At 44.2% G+C, this 22,172-nt stretch overlaps 1 protein-coding gene across 1 annotated transcript in view; it reads left to right on the top strand.

The window, feature by feature from the left end:
* CACNA1C (calcium voltage-gated channel subunit alpha1 C) overlaps positions 1–22,172 on the top strand; it is a 704,670-nt gene that overhangs the window by 648,775 nt on the left and 33,723 nt on the right. Inside the window, exons 33-39 of the mRNA XM_073320186.1 lie at positions 2,502–2,534; positions 5,442–5,570; positions 11,008–11,073; positions 15,946–16,037; positions 16,996–17,161; positions 18,026–18,153; positions 20,311–20,407. Coding sequence (XP_073176287.1) covers positions 2,502–2,534; positions 5,442–5,570; positions 11,008–11,073; positions 15,946–16,037; positions 16,996–17,161; positions 18,026–18,153; positions 20,311–20,407 — 711 coding nt within the window. The remainder of the gene's footprint in view (positions 1–2,501; positions 2,535–5,441; positions 5,571–11,007; positions 11,074–15,945; positions 16,038–16,995; positions 17,162–18,025; positions 18,154–20,310; positions 20,408–22,172) is intronic.

The raw sequence follows: 22,172 nt of genomic DNA, 5'->3' as shown, positions 1-22,172 counted from the left end.
GCCAGGAATAAAAAGTCACCTCCCAGCACTAGTTGACAGAGTTCGTTTAAAAAGGTCACATTCCACACATAGCTAGGGATGCTCGTGATGAAACAGATACTCATGGATCTGTAAAGGACTGACACTCACAACAGGCAAGGTCCTTGCATACCAATCCACCAGCAGTGGTGGAAAAAATGGTGGGACATGGAAGTTCTCACAACATTTTTGAAGTATCGGAGAATATTTTCAGCAAGCAACACGGAAGACCAGACTTTTAGAACGTTCAGTTCACCATCCCCTCATCTCATACCCACACCCATCCACCCACCCACCCACCCACCCACACACACACAGAGAACTATGTGTCCACAATTTCAAGAGAGCAAGACTTTATTAACTAGAGACTACTAGGTGGGACATCTATTGATGTTAACAAATATTTCCATTGGGTTATAAGCCCTTTTTGTAGGAAATATCAACATTTAAATTATATTTGATGCTTTCTGAAAATTCAGGCCAGCTACTCAAGGAGTGGGAGAGGGATTACCCAAGATATACTTTGCTTCTTCAGTCATACCAAGTAGACAGTCTCTGATTCATAGTTACCTAACAGATTACTGATTGCTCAGTATTAGCGGCCACATGCTAACTATTTTGGTGCATTCATAGCTTCTTAAATATCTTTTCATATAGAATTGTTTTCACTGTTACATTATTATTATCCTCGCATTCTGGTCAAATACTGATGATATCAGAACTATGAGTAAGGAACAGTAACTTTACAGCACTTACAAGGCTTCTTGAGACAGCCAGTCACAGGAAAACTCTATTTCTGATGTTATCAGCCTGGTCATATTGGTAATCCTGAAAGATTCCCACAGCAACCTGAGAAGCGTTGAATGCCCTGGATTCCTGTTGACTTCAATGGAACCTGCGGGGCTCCGCACCTCCTAGCAGGAGCTCAGCACCTGGTAGGATTGGGCCTCTCCTGTGAGCAAAAACTCAAGTTCAAAATAATGTTTTGCAAGACAGACCAAAAGAAAAAAAATATCCATTGTCAGAAAGGAAGAATTTGCGGAGCAGCATTAAAACAAAATCTTTATCTGGCCTGTAAGAAAAATGTCTGTATGGGCAAATTTCCATCTTCAGTATTCCAGCCAAATTTTCCTTGTTTAATACTTGAAAAGAAAACACAAGAGCAAGACCCTTGAAAGAGGAGGGTAAAAGCAAAAAGACCCTAGAGTGCAAAAGCAATGAGTTAACCAAAAAGAGCACCAGGGAGCTCGGGATAGCTTCCGTTTTTTATTGCCCTCATTTGCCCGTGTCACTGGATGTTCAGGGCATCTAAAAATACAGCCTCACTTTACATAAAAACAAAATACAAAGCTAATTTGGTTTGTTCAATGTCCTGAGTGTGTTCCCATTGGCAGAATGCACGTAAGCATCTTGCTCGGGTCCCAAGTATCATGGTGGCCGAGGTCATCTGCAAGGGAAGAAGCAGTGCACGAGTTCCATCCTCACTAGTGCAGCCACAGAGAATAGCTTCAGAGATGCTTCCATCAGTCCGCCTGTGACATAGGCTGGTCACTACAGATTAAGCTGAGGGAGCCTACATAAAGTTTTCATTCATTTTTGGATTCTCTTGTACTCTCTGGTACAGCCTGGAGCACTAGCTACTGTCATTAGTTTTTCAGAACTAATCTCCACGCTGAAAATGGCCTCAAAGGCTAATAAAGAAAGAGGGTCATGTACAGTGTTCGAGTGATTAGGTTTTTCTAGGGGTAGCTGGAACTTGGCTGCTACCAGACTCCATTGGCTCATCCATCACTTCCCTGGAGTTTCTTTTCTTGTGGGGGTGGGTGAGGATAGATCATGGAGAGGGCTAATTGACAGCTTTACCATCCCACTTTCTACAGCTGGCAATGGCTATTGTAGGGTTGCCAAGCGAGTGATTACATTATCTCAGCCTATTGTTTTAATAACCGCAATGTAATCACTGTAAGAATTGTATGCTAGGACATGGGGACATATAAATAGAAAATGTCATAGATTTGGGCTATTGTGGATTAAATGGGTTTGCAGATCAGACTGAAATATTAGAAGATGGCTGCTTCTTATGCAGAAGTGGCCTAAAGTTGAGATGGGGAGCTCAGTTAGTGGCTGTACTGGGAGATGTTGGCCCTTCTGAGTTCTAGCTAGAGTCGGAGGGTTGGGATATCAGAAATGTATTAGCAGCATTCTGTCCTCTACTCCCTAGAGGGTTCAGGATGCCTAGAAACCCAGAAAACACTGGGCCAAATTCAGATCTACTGTCAGCGGGTGCAGTTCTCATCGGGAGTTGCATCCACGTTTGCCAGGGCTGAATTTGGTCCACTGCATCCTTAGGGAATCAGCCCAGTCTACTTTTGCATTCTTTTCCCCATATTTTGCCCTCTTCTGCCATTTTGTTGCTCCTGTGTTAGCCCGGGCCTCTTACTGGAGACTTATTACAGCTTATTTCTGTCTCCCTTTCTTTAAAGCCAGCTGAACATACCCAATGCTCTTCCTCTATGGTAAGACCAAAAATACAGACCGCCCTGACAGCTTCTGTGACAGTCATCCTCTCACACTCCTTTACTCTCTTCCCCTGATCATGGGTTTTTTCTCCAAGCCCAGCCTAGTTATCTCTGCATGAAGCTGCTGTGTTGTGTATTTGTGTGAGTCTGGTGTTCACATGAGCTCTGAATATGCTACATATGTGTATTTCTCATGCATCCTGAGTTTTCCTTTGGTCAAATTAATTGTTGCCTACCTTCTAATGAATTACCAAGAGAGAACAAGAACTGTTAAGATTTCTTGTTAGCAGCTAACTTTCCATATCAATTTGGCATTGGATTGACTTGCAATGTGATTTCAAATCCAATTTTACTATAAAGGTTTGGGCTCTGAATCTCAGATGAGCTGAGATGGATAGAATAGTGAAGTTTAAATTCACCTTTTGTGTAAGAAGAGGATAAGCAATAATAATCAAAAACTACACAACCTTTGAGGGCTACATTTTAAAACATCATACCATCAGGGGTGTATTAAACCCATTCTCTGTGTGCAGCCATGCAGAACTTCCTTGCTCTATCAGAGAGCTGCTGGAAAATGAGAATATAGCAAGCAAGGAGGAATCTGTTCAGACTGGCCAAGTAGTTGTCACCTGATCTTATACTGTCCAGCTCCCCAAGTAAACATAACAAATATGGAAGATGTAAGCAAAAATTCCCTAATTTATGCACCGCCATAGTAGGTGCAATTACGCCCTACCCATATGGGAGTAAAATTTTAAATAATTGGCCTTAACTCTCCTTTGAATTTAGTTTATTAGAGGAAATTGAGCCAGAGGGCTTACATTGGATGGGAGTGGTGCACAAGCTTTGTAGTTGTCTTCTTGAATAGTAATCCTGGATGTAGACAGGCAAGTGTCATGTCTATTTAAATGCTCACAGCCAAATTCTTCTCTTATTTACACACCATTGACTTTAGTGAAGTTGTGCTGATGTAAATGAGAGGAGAATTTGGCTTACAGACTATTCGTGGTGTTAAAGTGGGAGGAAGGCAGGCAGATGTTAAGATTGGGGGGATACTTGTTGAGGTTTGTTCCTGGAGGTTGTGTGTCCCCTCAATCTCTCCTTCACTAATCAGTGTGCTCAGCCTGCAAGAGGCCACACAACCTCACGTTGAATTCTGTGCCTTGCCAACAAATGGGGAACCCCCTACCTCGCATTGGCGTAGGTTTACTGGTCCCCAGAATCCCACACTGTAGGCTGGAGGAAGACACTTGCTCTCAGAGGTTTCACTGATGATTAAAATGCTTGGTATATCAGGCAAAACTGCACCTCCAGCGCAGCTCTAATCTACTAAACATGGCACAATGTTTCTCTGTGATTCTAGCTTGAAGTATAAGTAGCCACACACCATTGCAACTCACATGCTGGAACAGAGGGTCAGCTGTGAAGTGGTTGAATGAAACTAGATTTTTTTCTAGTGATCTCAGAAATATAAATCCAAGTAGTTTCTACAGCTTGGATTTCATGAGGAATAGAAATGCAAGCAGATGCTGCTTATTTTGAGCTATAATAGGAAATCCAAAAGCTCTGTTCTCTCCTGGTTTATACAGTGGTGACTAGTTAAGAAGGGGTGATCTGCACTGTTTCTGAGTCCTGAAAGTTACAGTGCTTGGCATCAAGCTCTTGGCTTTGCAGCAGGGAAGGGAGGTGGTGTCTATGTGCTTCTCTGGCAGAGTGAGTAGGAGGATGACAAGATTATCTCCCTATATAGCACAGGGTTATGTTCCCACAGCATTTCCAATGGAAACTACTGCCTACATATATTTAGCACAATATTTTCAGGGGAGTAGGGGGCAAAATGAACTGGGAACCCTGTAACTGTTCTACACAATTCCCCCAAGCAGAGTGATTGTCTCACCTTGAGCTAGGCAGCAGGGTTCCTTACACAAGCTAAGGCAAGGCAACTGACTCCTTTTTGTTTGGGAAGCTATTGCCCAAGCACACGTGAAGCATGAAGAACGTCAAAGCTGGTTGCAGGCCCTGGGGGAAATGCTTAGGGACAAGGCTGAAGCAGTAAGAAAAGCAGAGGCCAGGAGAGAGACTATTTAAAAATGCTCCCGGCCTGAGCGCGAGCTGTCAAGCCAAAATTAAAAATAATACTGCGCAGTGCATAGGCTGTGGGAAATACAGAGGGGTCATGAGAAAGACGAAGGGCCCAGAGCTCAGGACTGTGAGCGCACATTGCAGAGCTCAAAAACCACAGCCATGCCACTGCGGAGATGGGAAGGCTGATTCCGAGGCTCAAGCAATGCTAAGAGCTTGGCTCAGTGGCAGCACATGCTATGCTCATGTGGGACCTCTAAGCTTCAAAGCAGACTTGGGACCTGCCCGAATTCCCCAGGCAGAGCAGGCTAAGTGCGTCATGGATACTTAGTGCCAGATTAACCAGGACAGCTGGATGATGCACATTATGTAGTAGCTTCAGAGACAACTCCAAAAGAAAACTGTCTTTTTCCCCCACTGTCGAATTGTGACTTCTTGGCCACTGTAATTACAGAGGGGAACTGAGGGCTCCATAAGAAGATACTGTCAGGAAAACTATTCCATTACCTTTAAGACCCTAATCATGAGTTCAGGCACCCTCAGTAAGAAACCCAAAGGAAGGTTTTGATGAGAGGTTGCACAGCTCCACTGGGGAATACTGAAATCCAGAGAACTTTTAGGATGGCACCACAGACTTGGATAGAAGGCAGGTTAAACCTGCATCAATCCATCTGAGCTGCTGGGGCTACTGCAATGCCAGAGAGCTTTAACAACGAAAGGGAACAGTGCAGTGAGCTTTTCCTACGTAGTGTTGTCTGTGACCCAGGATCTTTGTTCCTCATCTGCTGTTATAACTACTGCCTCTGTGCCAATGGGTTCCAGAATGCAGAGGAAAACTCGCGCATCTCAATCACCTTTTTCCGACTCTTCCGTGTGATGCGTCTCGTGAAGCTCCTGAGCCGTGGGGAGGGCATCCGGACATTGCTTTGGACCTTCATCAAATCCTTCCAGGTATTCCTTCACTTATCACTAAGCAGACACGCCTGGAAAGAGGTATTTATGCTCTTTTTTGCCTTTCAAAGAGAGATTTTCATGCTGGCAGGATGGGCCTTACGCACAAAGGGCAAAATTTTCTCCTATGCAGCAGGCCAGCACATTGTTTAAGTGGGACTTCAGTGGTGCAAAGGCCTCATGTTGGCCTTCTGCACAGTGGTGAGTTCTACCGAGACAGCCTATGTAACTCCTTGGGTCCTATACACACTTGGCATCTCATGGGACACGCTGGTCTCTGCTTCAAACCAAAGTGAAAGGCAATTCAGACATGAAAACGCTGCCCTGGTTGCTTTATAATCATTAGCAGCACTTTAAGCACCATACTGGCAGGGCCGCTGACACCGGGATGGGGGAGGGAGGGGCAGCTGCTCTGGGGCCCAGCAATTTAAAAGGGTGCAGGGCTCCCGGCAGTGACTGGAGCCCCAGGCCCTTTAAATCACCGCCAGAGCCCCAGGCCCTTTAAATCGCCGCTGGAGCCCTGGGCGGTTCAGGCTGGGCAGTGCTGAAGGGTTGGTGGGGGAGTCTGGCCCCAGCCCTGCCCCTTCTGCCCGAGGCCCTACCCTTCCGGGGGCCCAAAGCCACCCCACCCCCACCTTGCCCAGGAGCCCAGCCACCCTGCGTACCGGTAAGTACTTTAAGTTACTTTCACCCCCTGGGTGTAATGTAGCTATAACCTGATAAATAGCTGCTGCTTTTTCACCCCAGAGCTAACTGCATTTCAGTGGGAGGAAAAGTGGTCTAGGGTTTGTAAAGCACTTTGAGATCATTCAGAGTGAGAGATGAGATATAAAGGTAAGGTGGTATGGTTATTAACCTATTGCACCACAGCAGGAAGTGAAGCAGACACTCCAAACTTAGCCAGATCTGCAATCTAAGGTATGGGAGTAAGCAGAGTGGGTGAGGAGAGGGGGACCATGAAGCATAAGAATGATCATCTCTGAGAGTAACAAACAAGGAGACATCCACCCATTTGAAATAATGGTTTCAAAGAGTTGCTGAGGTTAGCTAAGTTACAGTTACTAATGAAGCCCAGCATATTTCTGCATTTCACAGGTGTTTGACATGGACTTATTGGGCCAACACAACCTGATACTAGCAGGTTCAGCTTCTGAGAAAGAGTCTGGGCCAAGTATAGGAGTGATGTAAATGGTGGTCTAAATAAAATATCAAGTGTAAGGTGGGCAGACAATGTAGTCTAAGTAGGTAAAAAAGTAGCATGTACCAATGTGTGATTCAGCGAGTGTGCAAATGAGTGTAACACACAAGCCAAACAATTCACAAGAAGCTGAAAGAGAAAGCATATTTCCCTAAACCCACACACAGGCTCCAATTCTGCTCCCAGTGAAGGCAATGACAAAATTTCCACTGACTTAAATGGGAATGGGAGCTGGTCCACACTTTTAAACTTACTCTGCACCATCTTCCCCCTTTTCTGGGGCCGAATTAAGCCCTGCTGTAAGTGGCCACAATGCCCATTGACTTCAGTGGAGTAACGCCTTCCTATATCAGGGATTGAGTTTGGTCCCTTCACAATACAACTCCTGGGTACTGTAAAATAACACCGCCAAGTTGGTGTAAATGACTCATTTTGTCCACTCACTGAATGCCAAATCGGTACAAGTGGCTTTCACCCATTTTTCTGACCGACTCATACCCGTAATCTACCCCACCACTTCCATCACCACTAACTTTGGTTTGCTGTGTGAGCAGCTCCAGTGGGAACTATTTTGGCAAGATAGGTAGGAAGCAGATTCATTGACACAGCCCAGTCATCGCTAACCCAGGAATCACAATGAAGTTTTCAAATTCTGGCTGCCCCACCGACTTAGGAACAGCTCCTTTCAGTTCTGAGATCAGCTCTCCCCTCCCCAGGCCAGAAGGGATGAGAATGAGGGAGATGTGTTTGCAGCATGGGTAACCAGACCCACACTAGCTTTAATCTAGTCAGCGCAGCTAAAAATAACTGTGACATTGCAGCGGCACAGGCTTCAGCATGGGCTAGCAACATGCATCTGTATCTGGGGTCCCAGGCAGTCTGGAACAGCCCACGCAGAACCCCAGGCCTCCACATCTTCACCTATTTTTAGCTGTGATAGCTAGATTAAAACTAACATATTTAACCAAGCTGCAGTCACACCTCCAGCTACAGTGTAGACATACCTTGGTGGGAAAGGGAGTGGCCTCTCTGAGGTCTTCTTGGCTGCAGAGTCACTGTGAGGCAGGGCTGAAGGGTGATGGGAGGAAGTCAGTGGAGAGGGCAGAGTGCGAGGACTAAAAATAGCTAAGAGCTCTCTGTTCAGCCAGTCCCACTATCAAATCTGAATTTTGATGATTTTTTCCCCTGGGATTGTGCATTTTTCTGTGTCTCAGAATATGCCCAAGAAATGTCCTAACTCATCCAGGACAGCCTGATATTCATCATCTGCCCCATGTTGTGGAAGTTCAGATCTGCCCCGCCCCGGCCATTGCTGTGATTAGTGCTCTACTGGTGGAGCTGCATGTTGATCAGAGGAGTGGTCTTCTGGGAAATGAGTCAGCAAAGCTTCCACATTGTGAGGCATCAACACAGACCAGAATGGATAATCTGGGTAGAAGAAAATCATAGGGGTGTTGAGAGCAAAGTAAGGGAGTGAGAACCAAGAGGAAAGAGCAGTGAAACCAAGCAGAGGCAGAGCTGAAGGGGAGTAACCCAGGAGAGTGGGACCAGAAGGAAGTGAGGGAATCCTGGAGGATAAGGGAGAGAGGAAAAGGAAAACAGAACAAGAGAGGGGGATGAAGTTGGAAAACAAAAGGAGAGGAGTAGAACAGATTGAGAGAGTAGGGTAGGGAAGGCAGCCCTCTAGTGCCTCTTCTAAAGTTATAAGAGCTTCTAGGAGCTTGGCCTGTTGGGTCGTTGTCTGGACGCTGCCTGGACCACTTTTGGGGTCTCAGCTATCCCCAAGTTCATAACCTTGATTTGACCCATAAGGGCTGTCTCCAAATTTACAGACCCAAATTCCAGTTTGGTTTACCTCTACTGCAGCCTGGAATTACCACAGGGATTAATTTGCCCATTAGGATTAGTAGAACACCGAAGATTTCCCTGCCTTGTGTTCCATTTTGATTATTTAGATGGATTGTTTAAAGGTAAATGCAATAGATCTAAGGTTTAAATCCTGTTTTAAGATTCCAGTTCACTCATGGACAAATCCGACAGTCCTTACTTTATCAAAACACTTATGGAAATCAGCTCTGTCTGAATAAGGACTGCAGGATTGGGCCCTAATGAAACGTAGGGGTAAACTTAAAATCTACAAATGAAATTCAAATAACAATACAAAATTCTGGACCAGACAGTCCCAAAAGAGAAGGTGTTCAGCACCCAAATCAGGGTCAGTATCCAAATTTTGCAGATGGCTCTAAGATCTGTAAAATGGACCAAACCAAAATTTCAGATCGCAACACCCTCAAACTTTGAGGTGTTCAGACTCAGGATGGAGATCTGAATTCCATGGCTTGAGCCCATCTCTGCTAAATATCTTTAAAAAACAAGAAGGTGGAAAGTCAGTTTCTCTTTTAGAGCCGGACTGTTATGCTTATAAGCACACGGGATTTTTTTTTAGGAGAAAAGGCAATACTCCGCCTTTATTGAAGATACAACAATTAGCATATGCATTCAATCATATCACACACATACACACACGCACTGTTCCACCAGTCGATGTTATAGTTACTAGTCCAGAGTCTGGATCAATCTAGTGGCAAGCTAGGTTGATCACAGGTAGGGAGGAGCCGGGTTTTGTCGGTCACGACACGATGCTCTGGAGAAGTCTTGGCAGGACAAGCCCAAAGTTTTATGGCAAGGAACCCTGTTTCTATAGTGATTTTTTTTTGTTGGGACTAATGAGTTTTGCACCATTATGCTGTAATTAATTGTTGTTTGATGAGTGCTTGGTTTTTTTATTGTTTTTTTATTATTATTTTTTATTTTGGTTTTTTATTAAGCTTTTTAGGGAATTATTTTATGCTGGTTTTGATTACAGCTATTTTGTTTTTATTGATAGGTGTCTGTTTTATTTTTAGAGTTGTTAATTTGCCCTTTTTTGACATTTTAATAGGGGCATGTTGCAACCTCCTGGCGCCCTTGGGTTTGTCTCCAGTTCCTCCCTAGACCGTCTGGTTTAGCGATGGCCTTCACACTTATTTTTTAATACATACATTCATCATTCACACACAAAACAGAATTAATTTACACAGAACATTTTGAACAGGGACATCAAGTTGCAATGCAAAAGCAAACAATCATGGCATTCTTTTACTTATTTTAAAATGCTAAACCTACCACAAAATGGTGACCCTCAAAGGTCTGTTACTGCCTTGAAATCAGTCCAGATACAAAGAAATTCTGGCTGATGGATTTTTTACCAATGGCATATTAGGCCATTCCTTTTCGCTATTCAAAAAGGGTGGCTGGCAGGATATGCTCAAATCATACATTAATACATTTAATACATGCTACATTATTATTTTTTATTTTACATTATACAAAATACAAACAAAATTTTGTTATGACGGGACCCTGTGATGTGCTGAGTGCCCCGGATTCCTGTTAAAGGTAGTGGAAGCTGATACACGCAGCCTCTCACAGAGCAGATCTCCTACTTACAAGCCAGCACCAGCTATCAGGACTTTGCATTTTCCTTTTCAACAGCTGATCACAGACACCTAACGCATCTCTAAAACCATCATAGATACCTAACTCAGAGCAGGGAATATAGCTCATACTGCTTTCGGTGCTTGTGATATCATCAGCCATAGCAGGAGAAGCCTTGAACTTTGGTCTTAGCACTTTATGCACTTCTCATTTCACCAAAGTAGCTGCAGAATGTCACACTAAAGAGCGGTTTCAGAGTAACAGCCGTGTTAGTCTGTATTCGCAAAAAGAAAAGGAGTACTTGTGGCACCTTAGAGACAAGGTGCCACAAGTACTCCTTTTCTTTTTACACTAAAGAGCGTCACTTGCTGCTAATATCAGGGCGATGCTAATTATAAGATTTCTACATTTGGAAGACGAGCAGATATTGGACCTAATTCTGGTCTTACTCTCATTGGTGTACAACAGAGTGATTCCATTGAAGTCTGTGGAGTGTAAGTGGAAGCATAATTGGGCCTATCTTGTTTTGGGTGATACAATGGCTGTATTTGAGGCACCTTGGTGAAATCAGATGTGGATCACTAGAGGCATCTAGTGGTCAAATGGATAAATTGCAGACCTTAATTGATTCTGGACTGGCACTGTTCTCCTCAGGCCATCTTGATAAAGCAGGGCCCCAGTAAAATAAGCCTGGCTCCAGCATGCCAAGTTATCTGATTAATTGATACAATGTGTTCTGTTCTGTTATTTTTTTTCCTCCAGGCTCTCCCCTATGTGGCTCTTTTAATAGTGATGTTATTCTTCATCTATGCAGTGATTGGAATGCAGGTAGGTGATTCTCAAGAGCTATGTTATCTTTCACACATGAAATTCTGGGGAGGATAGTTGCACAAGAAGTCACCAGATCATTTTCTGGTCCTACACGTAGCTCCTCTCCTAGCCATATAATCAGGCATTTATGAAGTTGAGCTCAGACAATAAACCTGAGTCAATTCAAAAAACATTGACTGGGTTTACGCTGCCAATAGGACTTGACAGCCACATCAGCCAAACCAAACAAAAACACTGTGTAGCAGACCACGGAGTATACATTAAAAAGAACCTCACAGCACCTCCCAAAGGAATATCCCTACAGCCATATCAAAGGTGGTTTACTGGCTTGCTCGTTTTCACACAGCAACCAGTTCAAATGGCTCCTGGTCATGGTGGTGATCGGGCCTGATTATTCTCTCACCCCACTTTCACACTGGCGTAACTCCATTGACTTCAACAGAGTTACTCGTGATTTACACAGGTGTAAGTAAAGATATGCTCAGACCCAACATCTCAACTCTTTACTTGTGTCAATTCCTCATGAAGCTGCATCAGTACTATATTGTATTCCGCTTACGAAAACAAATTTGGAACCAGCATGAGCATTAATCTATGCAAATGACTGATACTGTATAGAGACAAGTGGAAAAAGATATTGATGTGTGCATAGTATGTGACTGTCCCAGCTATACGTTGCATTCCTGCCTCACTTACTGGTGATGGTTTTTCATACTAAGCTTTACTTTCCATTTCTTAGTTAATCAAAAGTCTCAGAACAACCACCAGACCATCAGAGGTTAGAGACCAAAAAAAAGAAAGGCATGGTATATTACTTCCAAAGGTCTTTCACCATCTCACAGTTCGTATTCTTCACAATGGAGCCAGAAATTGTTAGAAAGAACGTAAGAAAGGTTAGGCAAAATTCATCTGATTCGCTATGTCTCATTTTTTTAAATTATTTTTATCATAATCCCAATTTATTACCTTTTCACTCTCTACTCTGGTCTCCTCTTTCTCAAGAAACAAAGCTTGCTATCTCTTGAATTAATTTAGACTGTCTCTGTTGGATCCTCAATAACTCTGTCTATTTAGCTCTCCAATTAGAGTGGTCACCTTTTAAAACTTTCCAGTTTTGCCTTTATTAATCTAACTAGCTAATGTTACCAAGATCTTCCTAGTATTTCCTATATAGTATAGGGAACAATTTGGGAATACTTCTTACTTATACTTACCTAGCTGCTACTACTACCATTTAATGATGACCTCTGTGTGCCTATCTGTCTATAGTATCTCGAATGAGTTACTGTAATATCTAGGTGCATGATCCAATAATTCTATTATCTTTTGTGAGAAATCTCCTGTTTTTAACGAGTGGAAAAACCAGATGTCTATCAGTTGTGTCGATCCCTTTCCAAATTCCAAAGATCTCTGCTAGGTCACCTTCTAGTCTCTGCTTTTCCAGTGAGAAGCTCAAGTCTTTGATTGTTCCTCATCACTTAGATTCTTCAGACCCGTTATAATGTTTGTTGTCCTATACAGTGCCAAAGGCAATAATGTAATTACAGGTAGTTAGTTCGCACTTATGACCCCCAGTTTGTGTGCTGTCTTGAGCCTGTTGAAGCAGAGTTCTTGAAGAAAGCCTTCAGTATCTCACTGTTGAGCAGCTCACTTGAAAGCCTAGATGACAATGTCATAAGCATGACAATACTTTGACAATGACATAAGAATTTCCTATATAAAGGAGACCTATCAGTTCATCTTAGCTACCTCTCTGACATGAAGTGTAACAATATTCAAGCCTCACTACCTCACATGCACAAGTGGAAAAATACAAATTGATGCTGATGGATGAAGCTACCAATCTGATGATAGCCCAAGAGGCACTGTCTAGAAAGGACAAGAGGGAGGAACCTCCTCCTGCATCTTCTTCTACTTGCAGCTCTTCCCTCATGCTCCGTTTCACCGCTGAGTAGTGTAGCAAGCCTGTAGTAACACTGCCAGTGCCTTGTATGAGTTGAAGCTGGGTAGTTAAAAGGACAATCAGACTCTTCCAACAGGGAAACTCCCTCATGTACTGTCTGCTGAAAGGAAAAATATGGGCTGCCTCAACTCAAGCTGCCTCTGAGTATTTGAGCTGTCCTCCCACGACAGTTACTCCCAGCGCCTCCTCAGTGCAGCTGGGGCTGTCATGCCCACCAGAGAGAGGGGGGATCTGAACCAGGAGAAGCCCAAAGGGCTCTTGAAGAGCATTCTATTTAAAGATGGCCCTTCTAAGATGGAACTGTTTTCCTGTAATTCTCCCTGTACGTCTCTCCTTCTATTTATTTTTTAATTACAGAGGATATTTGCATGCAAAGAGGCTCTTTGTTCCTCCAGAGGCGCTCGGTTCTTGCTGTTCATTCTGGCTATGAGGTTACTACACTCTGTCCATGAAATAGGCATCATGGTGATGTCAGATGGGGAATAAAGAGCCCTGAGTAGATGAAGTTCTAAGAGAACTTTCTGGCCTGGCAAGGCTTCCTCAGCTATTTGCAGTGGTGGCTATAAAAACTAAACCTGTACAAGATGCTTTCAAGGAAGCCTGAAACCGTCTGAAACTCCCCTGCCTTTGGGTTTCATTACAAACTCAAAACTCAGACCCTGCTCATCTAAGATTCGCTGAGGATTGTGGGCTAGATTCTGTGATCTGACTAAGCTGAGCTTGGTGCAAAACTGGTGGAGTCGGTGGGGATCCAAGATAGCTTTAACCCACCTTTATGCTCCTCCAGTTTTGGGGACCTAATGCCAGTCTCCTTTAATCCTAAGGCTGACCCACAGCCAGTCTGCTCCCTGTGTAACTCGAAGCAGCATAAGGGATAGGGGTGGATGAATCCACATGGACTGCAACTGAAGAAAATGTTTGCACAAGCCCTAGCAAAGCAAAATTGCAGTTTCCCTCAGCTCTGATAAATACCAAAATTCAAGTACAGGTGCATTCACTGAGGAGGATGCCCTTTAATAAGTGGGCTGCTTAGTGCCCAGATTCATCCCTGATCTAACTCCATTGACGTGAATGGGGATGCACCTTTGGTTTTTTTCCAAGTTTTTAATCAGTGGCTCTTAAACCTTTCTGTGCTTGTATCACAGACCACTACTTGATCCTTAAGACAGCAATTCTCTGGTGGACACCTGCCTTCCTCAACCTACTCCCACATCTTCCCTGCAGGAACTAGAGTGACTGAATTCCTAAAAAGTACCATTAGGACAGTAATGTGTTTGGGAAAGAAGATAGAAATGAAGTCAGTTTGGTATGATGGGGCTAGCTGCTTAGTTACCTTTCCCCCTTGTATACTTATGCTGTTTATTTCTCCTCCTTACATGTAGGACTTTGCGCTTACTAGTGCTGCATTTGTCTGCATTGCTTACAGCCCTGACTCAAATCTCTATAGGTCGCTCTGCAGTTTGCCTCTCTGTGTTTACTTCCTCCCTGGCTTCAGTGTTGTCAGCAGATTTGATTAAGTTGAATTTTACACCCAAAAAGTCCCAATCAAACAAAAACACACATAGAAAGAGACTTGTTAATAGGTTTCCCTGTCTGTATAGCAGCCCAAACACATGCATACAAGGGAGTTCTGGCAGGCATCCAAAGAAGCCATTAAAACTTCCTATTGGGACCTCATATTGTTTCAATGATGAAAGCTTCGCCTCTTGGATGGCAGTAACTTCACGGAGCAGCTGAGCTCCACAGATCAGAATTGAAGAACCTCTGCTTTAAATGATATTTCAAGGCTTCTGATAGGTCTTCTCTCTCAGTAACTGTTGCTCTGCATGCTTTGCCCTCTCCTCCTCCCCCCACCCTCCTTGTCTTCTGATTTCTCCTTTTCCTCATCCTGCCACACCCTCTTCACATGCTATGCTCTCTCTCTTTCCCCTGCCCTCTCTCTGGATAGCAGTTCTGCTCTTTCTTTTCTCCCTATTCACTGCCTGAGGCACTCCTGGTTAGCCATTGCAGGATTCACTAGCACGGCAAGTATTACTCAGAAAAAGTCTGATCCGGAACTCCTTGAAATCAATGGAAAGACTCCCATTGCCTTCATTTTTGATCAGGGTCAAGCACCAAGTCCTGTATGTCCTTGTGCTGTCCTTAATCATACTTCTCATTGACTTCAGCGGGAGTTTAGCCCCAAGTAAGGACTGCAGGATTCAGCCCATAGTTTTTTTTAATTCTTGCCCCTGTTCCAGTGTCCATGCAGCAGTGCTGGTTTGGGTCAGAACTGTTTTGAAGCAACCACACCCAGGACACCTGGCTGACATGGTTGCACCAGTACATTCTGGGACTCCTGAAACACCTATCTCCTAGCACCAAGCACTGTCACTATAAACCTTTGGGGTAAATTCCAAATGTGAGGCACTCCACTGTACTAGGGCACAGCTGTTGTGTACAGATGCAAGGCATCTTACAGACACTGGGAACTTAAGGCAGTCCAGACAGTGGTCTATTGCAATGCTTTTCCTCCTAGTGCAGACCGAGCCTCTGGAAAGCCAGCGAAGGGAAGAAAAATTGCAGCCTCTCCTCTCTCATTATTTTTCTTTACACTGAAAACACCCAGTGTGAGTGCACATTGAAATGAGATCCCCATGTCACCTATTCATGGCACATGCAATAATGAATGAATAGTTATGTTAATGGTATATTAGAATGTGCCTCTTGTTTCTGTGTGGGTGCTTTTCCAGTGATATAGCACAAACAGGAGGAGCAGAAGCAAATATTGGAAACCAGCAGGAAACATCTTGTAGGAAGGGGGCAGGCTTGAGTGCTCATAATCACTAAGATGCAAGGAATTACAGCTGACAAGAGTGTTTTGGGGGCTACATGGCTAAGTTGACAAGACTTCTGCTTTCTGCTAGGTGTTTGGTAAAATTGCTCTGAATGATACCACGGATATCAACCGCAACAACAACTTTCAGACGTTCCCTCAAGCAGTGCTGCTACTCTTCAGGTGCGTGTCTCGGAGCTTTGGACTGGGTGCGTCTGTGAGGGTGCATCTGGACATGTCTTCTCCATTTTTACCATATCTTGATCATGAGTTGATTAGAAATACAATGTCCCAAATCCAGAACCTAGGATTTGCTATTTTGGGGAAGACCATTGGTCCGCCTGGCCTGATCTCGTACCTCCAGCAATGGCCAATACTTGACATATCAGAGTAAGGCAGTACCCCCACCCACAAATTCATATATCCAGTTGTTCAGTGGACTACGTGTGGGGGAGGGGAATTATTTCTTTCTCCCTGAGGTGACCAGTTACACACTGAAGCATCAAATCTGATCATCCCAGCTGAGACACTCCCTTGTGGAGTATGTACTCAGGATGCCAAACACCAGTCAGGGCACTGTTCCTTGCTCAGTTTGACACATCATCCCTCCCCTAACTGGTGTTTGGCACCCAGCTCTGACTATCTGTGTCAGGCAGGGCAGTGAGTGCTGAGGACTGGATGTACTGAAGGAAAGAGTTTGCAGGGGTACAGCACTCTTACATTGCTTGCAGGTTTACAGGGAATGAGAACAAGGGAAATGGGCAGCTCAGGAGAGGACAGGGAAGAAAAGGATGAGGGAATGCAAAATGGGAGTAGCAAAATGCTGATCTCCTTCCAGCCCTGTACACTCTCTTTCCAGCCCCACAAAAATCTCCTCAAGCATCTGGTCAGAACATGGCAGCCCCGTATCCAGAGTATACAAAAGCAGGTGCTCCAGTAATGGATAACATTATGATAGCAACAAAGGTAGAAGGAGAGGGACATGCCAGTTCTTGTTAAACCTGTCCCATCACCCATTATATGTAGGCCATGACTTCAGTGAGAGCAGGAGAAGGCTCTTCATGTGCTAACTGCTGCTTCCCTTTTGAAGTGGTCGCTGTTGACTTCACTTCCCCATTCTCAAGTATCCCTTTATCCCCAGGTGTGCCACTGGTGAAGGCTGGCAGGACATCATGCTTGCATGTCTGCCAGACAAGAAGTGCGATCCCGAGTCAGAGCCAACCAACTCTACTGAAGGCGACCATTCCTGTGGGAGCAGCTTTTCCATCTTTTATTTCATCAGCTTCTACATGCTCTGTGCCTTTTTGGTGAGTCGGCATTGGCAGCACAAATGGTACTGGCCTGTGACTGCCCAGTAACCCCTGACTTCCCTGGGCACTGACACTGTGTAGCAGAAAAGTGAACTCATACATGGAAAATCTGATACACATTATCCACAATGGCCTCACATGACAGTGATAATTGATCCCCACAGTTCATGCTCAGGCGCCTCCCTCTAGAGCAAGCTCAATAGCCAGTCACAACATAAACAAGGATACCCCCCATCAGAAGAACACATTAGTGGCCTGAGGTCTGAAGTGAGGCCACCAGTGCCTCACTCCCACCTTCCCTCCTACCTTCAATCTGTTTTTTATCCACTGTTTCTATTACTGTGAAAACGGCATATCCCACTGGCATCTGTTCCGTCCTGGCAGTACAGTTCTCCTGCTATTATGCACTACTGCAGCACACACTGTGCAGCTGGCCATTAGAGCTCCAAACACCCTCCTAGGATGTCTACAATATTTTTAAACCATTTGGCTCTATGCCAGTAAATGACTCCAACTCTGCCCCCAAGGGGAAAAAAAACCAGGCTCCTCCCAGGAAAAAGCCTGTATAAATAGGTAGGCCTTGCAGCATACCCAAAAGCTCAGCAAACATGGGCTTCATCAATCAGTTGTGGGGGGCAAGATTTGAGGGGTCCTTGCTGAGAACATCTTGCCTCCAACACCTTCCCATTTAAATCAAGAGCCTCTGCTTATCTCACTTGACATGGTATCACTCATGAGAAGAGAGACAGTCAAACCACACAGGACCGTATAATTCAAAATCCAGCCTTTGGACGCAAACTGGAAGCCAAGGAAAGTCTGATGTTACATGCCTCCTCCTTCACATCACCTCTGTCTTTGCAGATTATCAATCTTTTTGTAGCTGTTATTATGGATAACTTTGACTACTTGACGCGGGACTGGTCCATTCTGGGGCCACATCACCTTGACGAGTTTAAAAGGATCTGGGCAGAGTATGACCCTGAAGCCAAGTAAGTGACCGGACCTGAACTTTAGAAAATGCTAACTTCTGATGCACAGTCTCTATTCTCTGAAAAGTCTGGCATCCCAGACCCAATGCAATAGGGTGGCATCTTCTCATGACAGGAAGCAAATCCGGCAAGAATACAGTATATGTAAATCTCTGTGAAAACTCAAAAAGGGAAGCAGAAGCTGAAACCTCCCCCATCTCTCCACATGTGAATCAGATACAGAAGCAGCTCTTCCAGGATATGTGAGCAGTAGAAAGTCTAGTAAATGGTCTGCATTTTTTTTCCCAGCTGCACGTAATTTTAAATTGTGCACAGCTTGGAAAAATATAGGCCATTTATCAGATTAATAAACAGGCCAGTGGGGGATGTGCATTAAGAAGGAGGCTTGTTGAGTGGATTGGTACACTGGATCACTTGCTGTAGTACTGGCCTGCGACCTGGCCAGTCTGACCCTTCTTGGGTAGCCATAGAAACAGGTCTTTGAGCCCTTATAAGACCCGGATTCTGTAACTTTTATGCCTTCTGCTCTGCATCCCATATTTAGCTCACACCAAAGCTGCAGCGTTCATTCTTTGTGTTTCCATGTGTCATTCCAGCCAGCCGCTATGTGGTTGTGCCCACCACAGCCTGCATCACTGCAAATATGCATTGCATGTGGAGGGCCAAATTCTCCCCTCTGTTCCACCCCTGCAACTCCACTGACGTTAATAAGTTTGCACAAGTGCAACTGACAGGAGAATTTGACCCACAGGCACCAATATGGCTCAGTCGGAAACACTCTTGGGTCTGATGCTCATTTACACAAGACCTCTTTAAGCCACTCTGACATTGTAAAGGGGCCTTAACGTGGGTGTAAATTACTTGGCTCTGACAAAGAGATCATGAGTTCAAGACTCATTGGATTCATAGCTAATTCTGGCTGTGCAGCGTTTGGGGCTGTGTCACATTGTTGGAAGTGACATTTAAACAGAGGTCCCTTTTGGCCATCGCTGGTGGCTGTCCAGAGCAATTTTCGATAAAGATAAGGGATAACCTCCGTGCTGAAATAAACATTCCACTTGTTAATAAAACAGGCCTAATATCCAAGGCATGTTGACATGGGAAGTTATTTCAGAATAGCCATTCCTGAGGCGCTATCCCTGACTAACCCCATGTGTGGATGGTTTTATTCCTGAATAAGAATGCTTTATTCCAAATTAGCTTAATCCACTTGGTTTAAGATAATTCAGAATAAGGCACTCTTATTTCCAGAATAAGAGCATCCACACATGGAGTTAATCGGGAATAGTTAACCTATTTGAAATTCACATCCTTCTTTATTCCAGATTAATTCTCATGTGTAAACAACCCCAGGATGTTTGTAAACAGGGTTAGCCATAAGGTTGCTGGAGTCATATGACAAATATCACCTGTAACGATCCACCTGTGAATGGTCTCTTTTTCTCAATCCTATTTGTATGTCCATGCCACCCCCGCCTGCCTGAGATTCCAACTCTGGTTGTGGCAACTCCCATCCCTTCCCCGTTTGAGTTTTTCACTTTTGGTGACCCATTTACAAAGTTTGGAAAGCCAAATTGCAGCTTTCAAAATGGGTGTATGGAGGCATTAAGGGACTGGATTCTTTGCATTGCCCGCTGGCCGCAGAGACAGATAGGAGCATAAACAAGAATTGAGGGGTGGTGGATCAGGGTTGTGTCTGAAACAGAGCACAAGGAAAAGAGAAACCTCGTGCATGGCTCACAAGGCCAGCCCTGTCTGCAATGCTGTTTACTAAGGCCTATGTTTTCAAAGGTGACCACTGATTTTGGCTGATTCAATATTTTGGGTGCCCACAGTGTCAGGTTGGGCACATAGAAACTGGGGCACTGAAATCCATGGCCAATTTTGCAATATTGGCCTAAGTGTATAATGATTGTTGTGTTTTCTTACACAGTCAAACTAGTAGGAGCTAACTCATGGCTGTGCAAGCCTGGAGAGATACACTTAGTATGAGAGGCACCGTATAAAGCCACCTGCTATGTCACGTTAACACAGAATGGTTCTGGCAATCTTGGGATGGAGACCTTCTATATATGTTTCTAACAGCATCTGCTCTCAGGCCCTCTCCAGATGGATTGGCAGGCCCTTATATCATTGATATTGTATTTTCTTCCCCAGGGGACGGATCAAACACCTGGACGTGGTGACGCTGCTCCGGCGGATTCAGCCTCCGCTGGGCTTTGGGAAGCTCTGTCCTCATCGAGTGGCTTGCAAAGTAAGACAGTGCAGTTGGGAGGAGGTTGGAGGAGGGAAGAACATCAGAGGAAGCACAGATGTAACAAATTACAGCTTTATTTACTGATAATCTAGAGCGTAGGTTCTCGCGAATTATCTGGTAAACACTGCTTGCTGCTGTCTTAGCTTCTAGTCAGGCCATTTGTTAGCCTACATTATAGACTCCTTGCTAGAGTTTGCAGAATCCCTGGCACAGGAATGATCAGGTATACATAGTGGTAGATGCTATAGACATATTATCTGGAGAAACAGAGTCATGTAGGCTATAAAGACCCATCTGAGGAAGTCTGCTGCCCCCTAATGGGGAAGCCAGGAATAGTATGTGTTTACTCCGATAACCCAGTATTCTGTAATCCTATCTCCTGCCTGTTTCAGATGGGAGTAACCTCCCCCAGGGCTCTTCTGCTGAGAGATGGCAGGCAGTTTCTAGTTGAATTCAGTGCCCTGGTGGGAATCCATTAGCCATATCACTAATAAGGCTCTTGGATAACTGTAGTCCTCAAACATCAATGATGTATGCATGCAGTAGAGACAGATAAATAGATACGCTATATATGGTCTCTGAAGGATAGACAGAAATAACAGGGGAGGGGAAATAGCTTTTAGATTTTTCCTTGTACCTAATAATGCACCTGGGATGAGTTATCATTCCTTAAATAATGTCTACAGACTAAACAGCAGTATTACCTACATATTGAAATAAGAGGAGATGGGAGAGGAGGAGAATCTTTGTGTGAAAATTTCCTCCTCAGTTCCTTAGTTAAAAGCTTCCAGTCATCAGAAAGGATTTTCCCTTGTGACAGATCTGTTTCTAGCCTTAGTGTTTCCTTTCTCATCTATGGACAGATTTGTCCTTCTTCAGAGTCTTATAAAGTTGACATGTTCCTCTTGTAGCTGGTTATTATCAGTCTTAGAATATAACAAAGCTTTGGGCAGAAATACATTACTTTTCGTGGCTGCAACCAGATCACTTCAGCCTGTTATTTTACCAGATCTTTCTTGCTAAGCAGGGTCTGGTTGAATCACTGAAACCCAGTAACTGCAGAAAGTGGAGCTGGGGAGTCAGCAGCTGGCATTTTTCCCTCCAAGTCAGCACTGAACCATGCCCAGTGTGGAGGTGTTGGGGGCAAAGTGTTTGTGAAAGTCCCACCTTTAGGATAAAATGTAAAATCAAGGCTTTTGTGTCATTATAGATCATCTGGCACAAGGGGAAGGATGTTAATTAGATAATTGCATTATCATCCACATTCTGATTTAGACAGCTATAGTCTGCCTCACTAAAATTCTCCATGCAGTTGCAGTAGGATATGGAATTAACTTCATGTCCTAAAAGGTGGTGGAGAGTTTCTGTGATCTATTAAACAGCTCTGCACCAGAGGTAGCTACATTTCAGTGGTGGGCAAAGTGATTCCTTATAGATTGCAAAGCACTTCACAGTCATTAGGAATTAAAGATGCCATATAAATGTAAAATGTTGCTTTTACTGTAATAAATACCAGTCTGCGTAGATGCATTGTGGGTACATGCCCACTTGCTTCTGGGGAAAGTGGAGAGATGAAGTATGTCCTGGCCTAGAAAGGGTTATCCACATTAAGGTACTATAGTATATGCCTCTGGGCAAACACATTCTACTGTTATGATGATATGAAGCATCCTTTCCTATCTGGGTAACCAAGCACATGGACTGTGCCCGCATTGGTGGGAGGGGTGATAAGTCAGGAGGGTGGTGTGAGGGCATGAGAAAA

Source organism: Lepidochelys kempii, chromosome 1, assembly GCF_965140265.1.
Source record: "Lepidochelys kempii isolate rLepKem1 chromosome 1, rLepKem1.hap2, whole genome shotgun sequence".
NCBI lineage: Eukaryota > Metazoa > Chordata > Testudines > Cheloniidae > Lepidochelys > Lepidochelys kempii.
The sequence above is the reverse complement of the archived record's forward strand: the minus strand, read 5'-3'. Positions and strand labels throughout refer to the sequence as shown.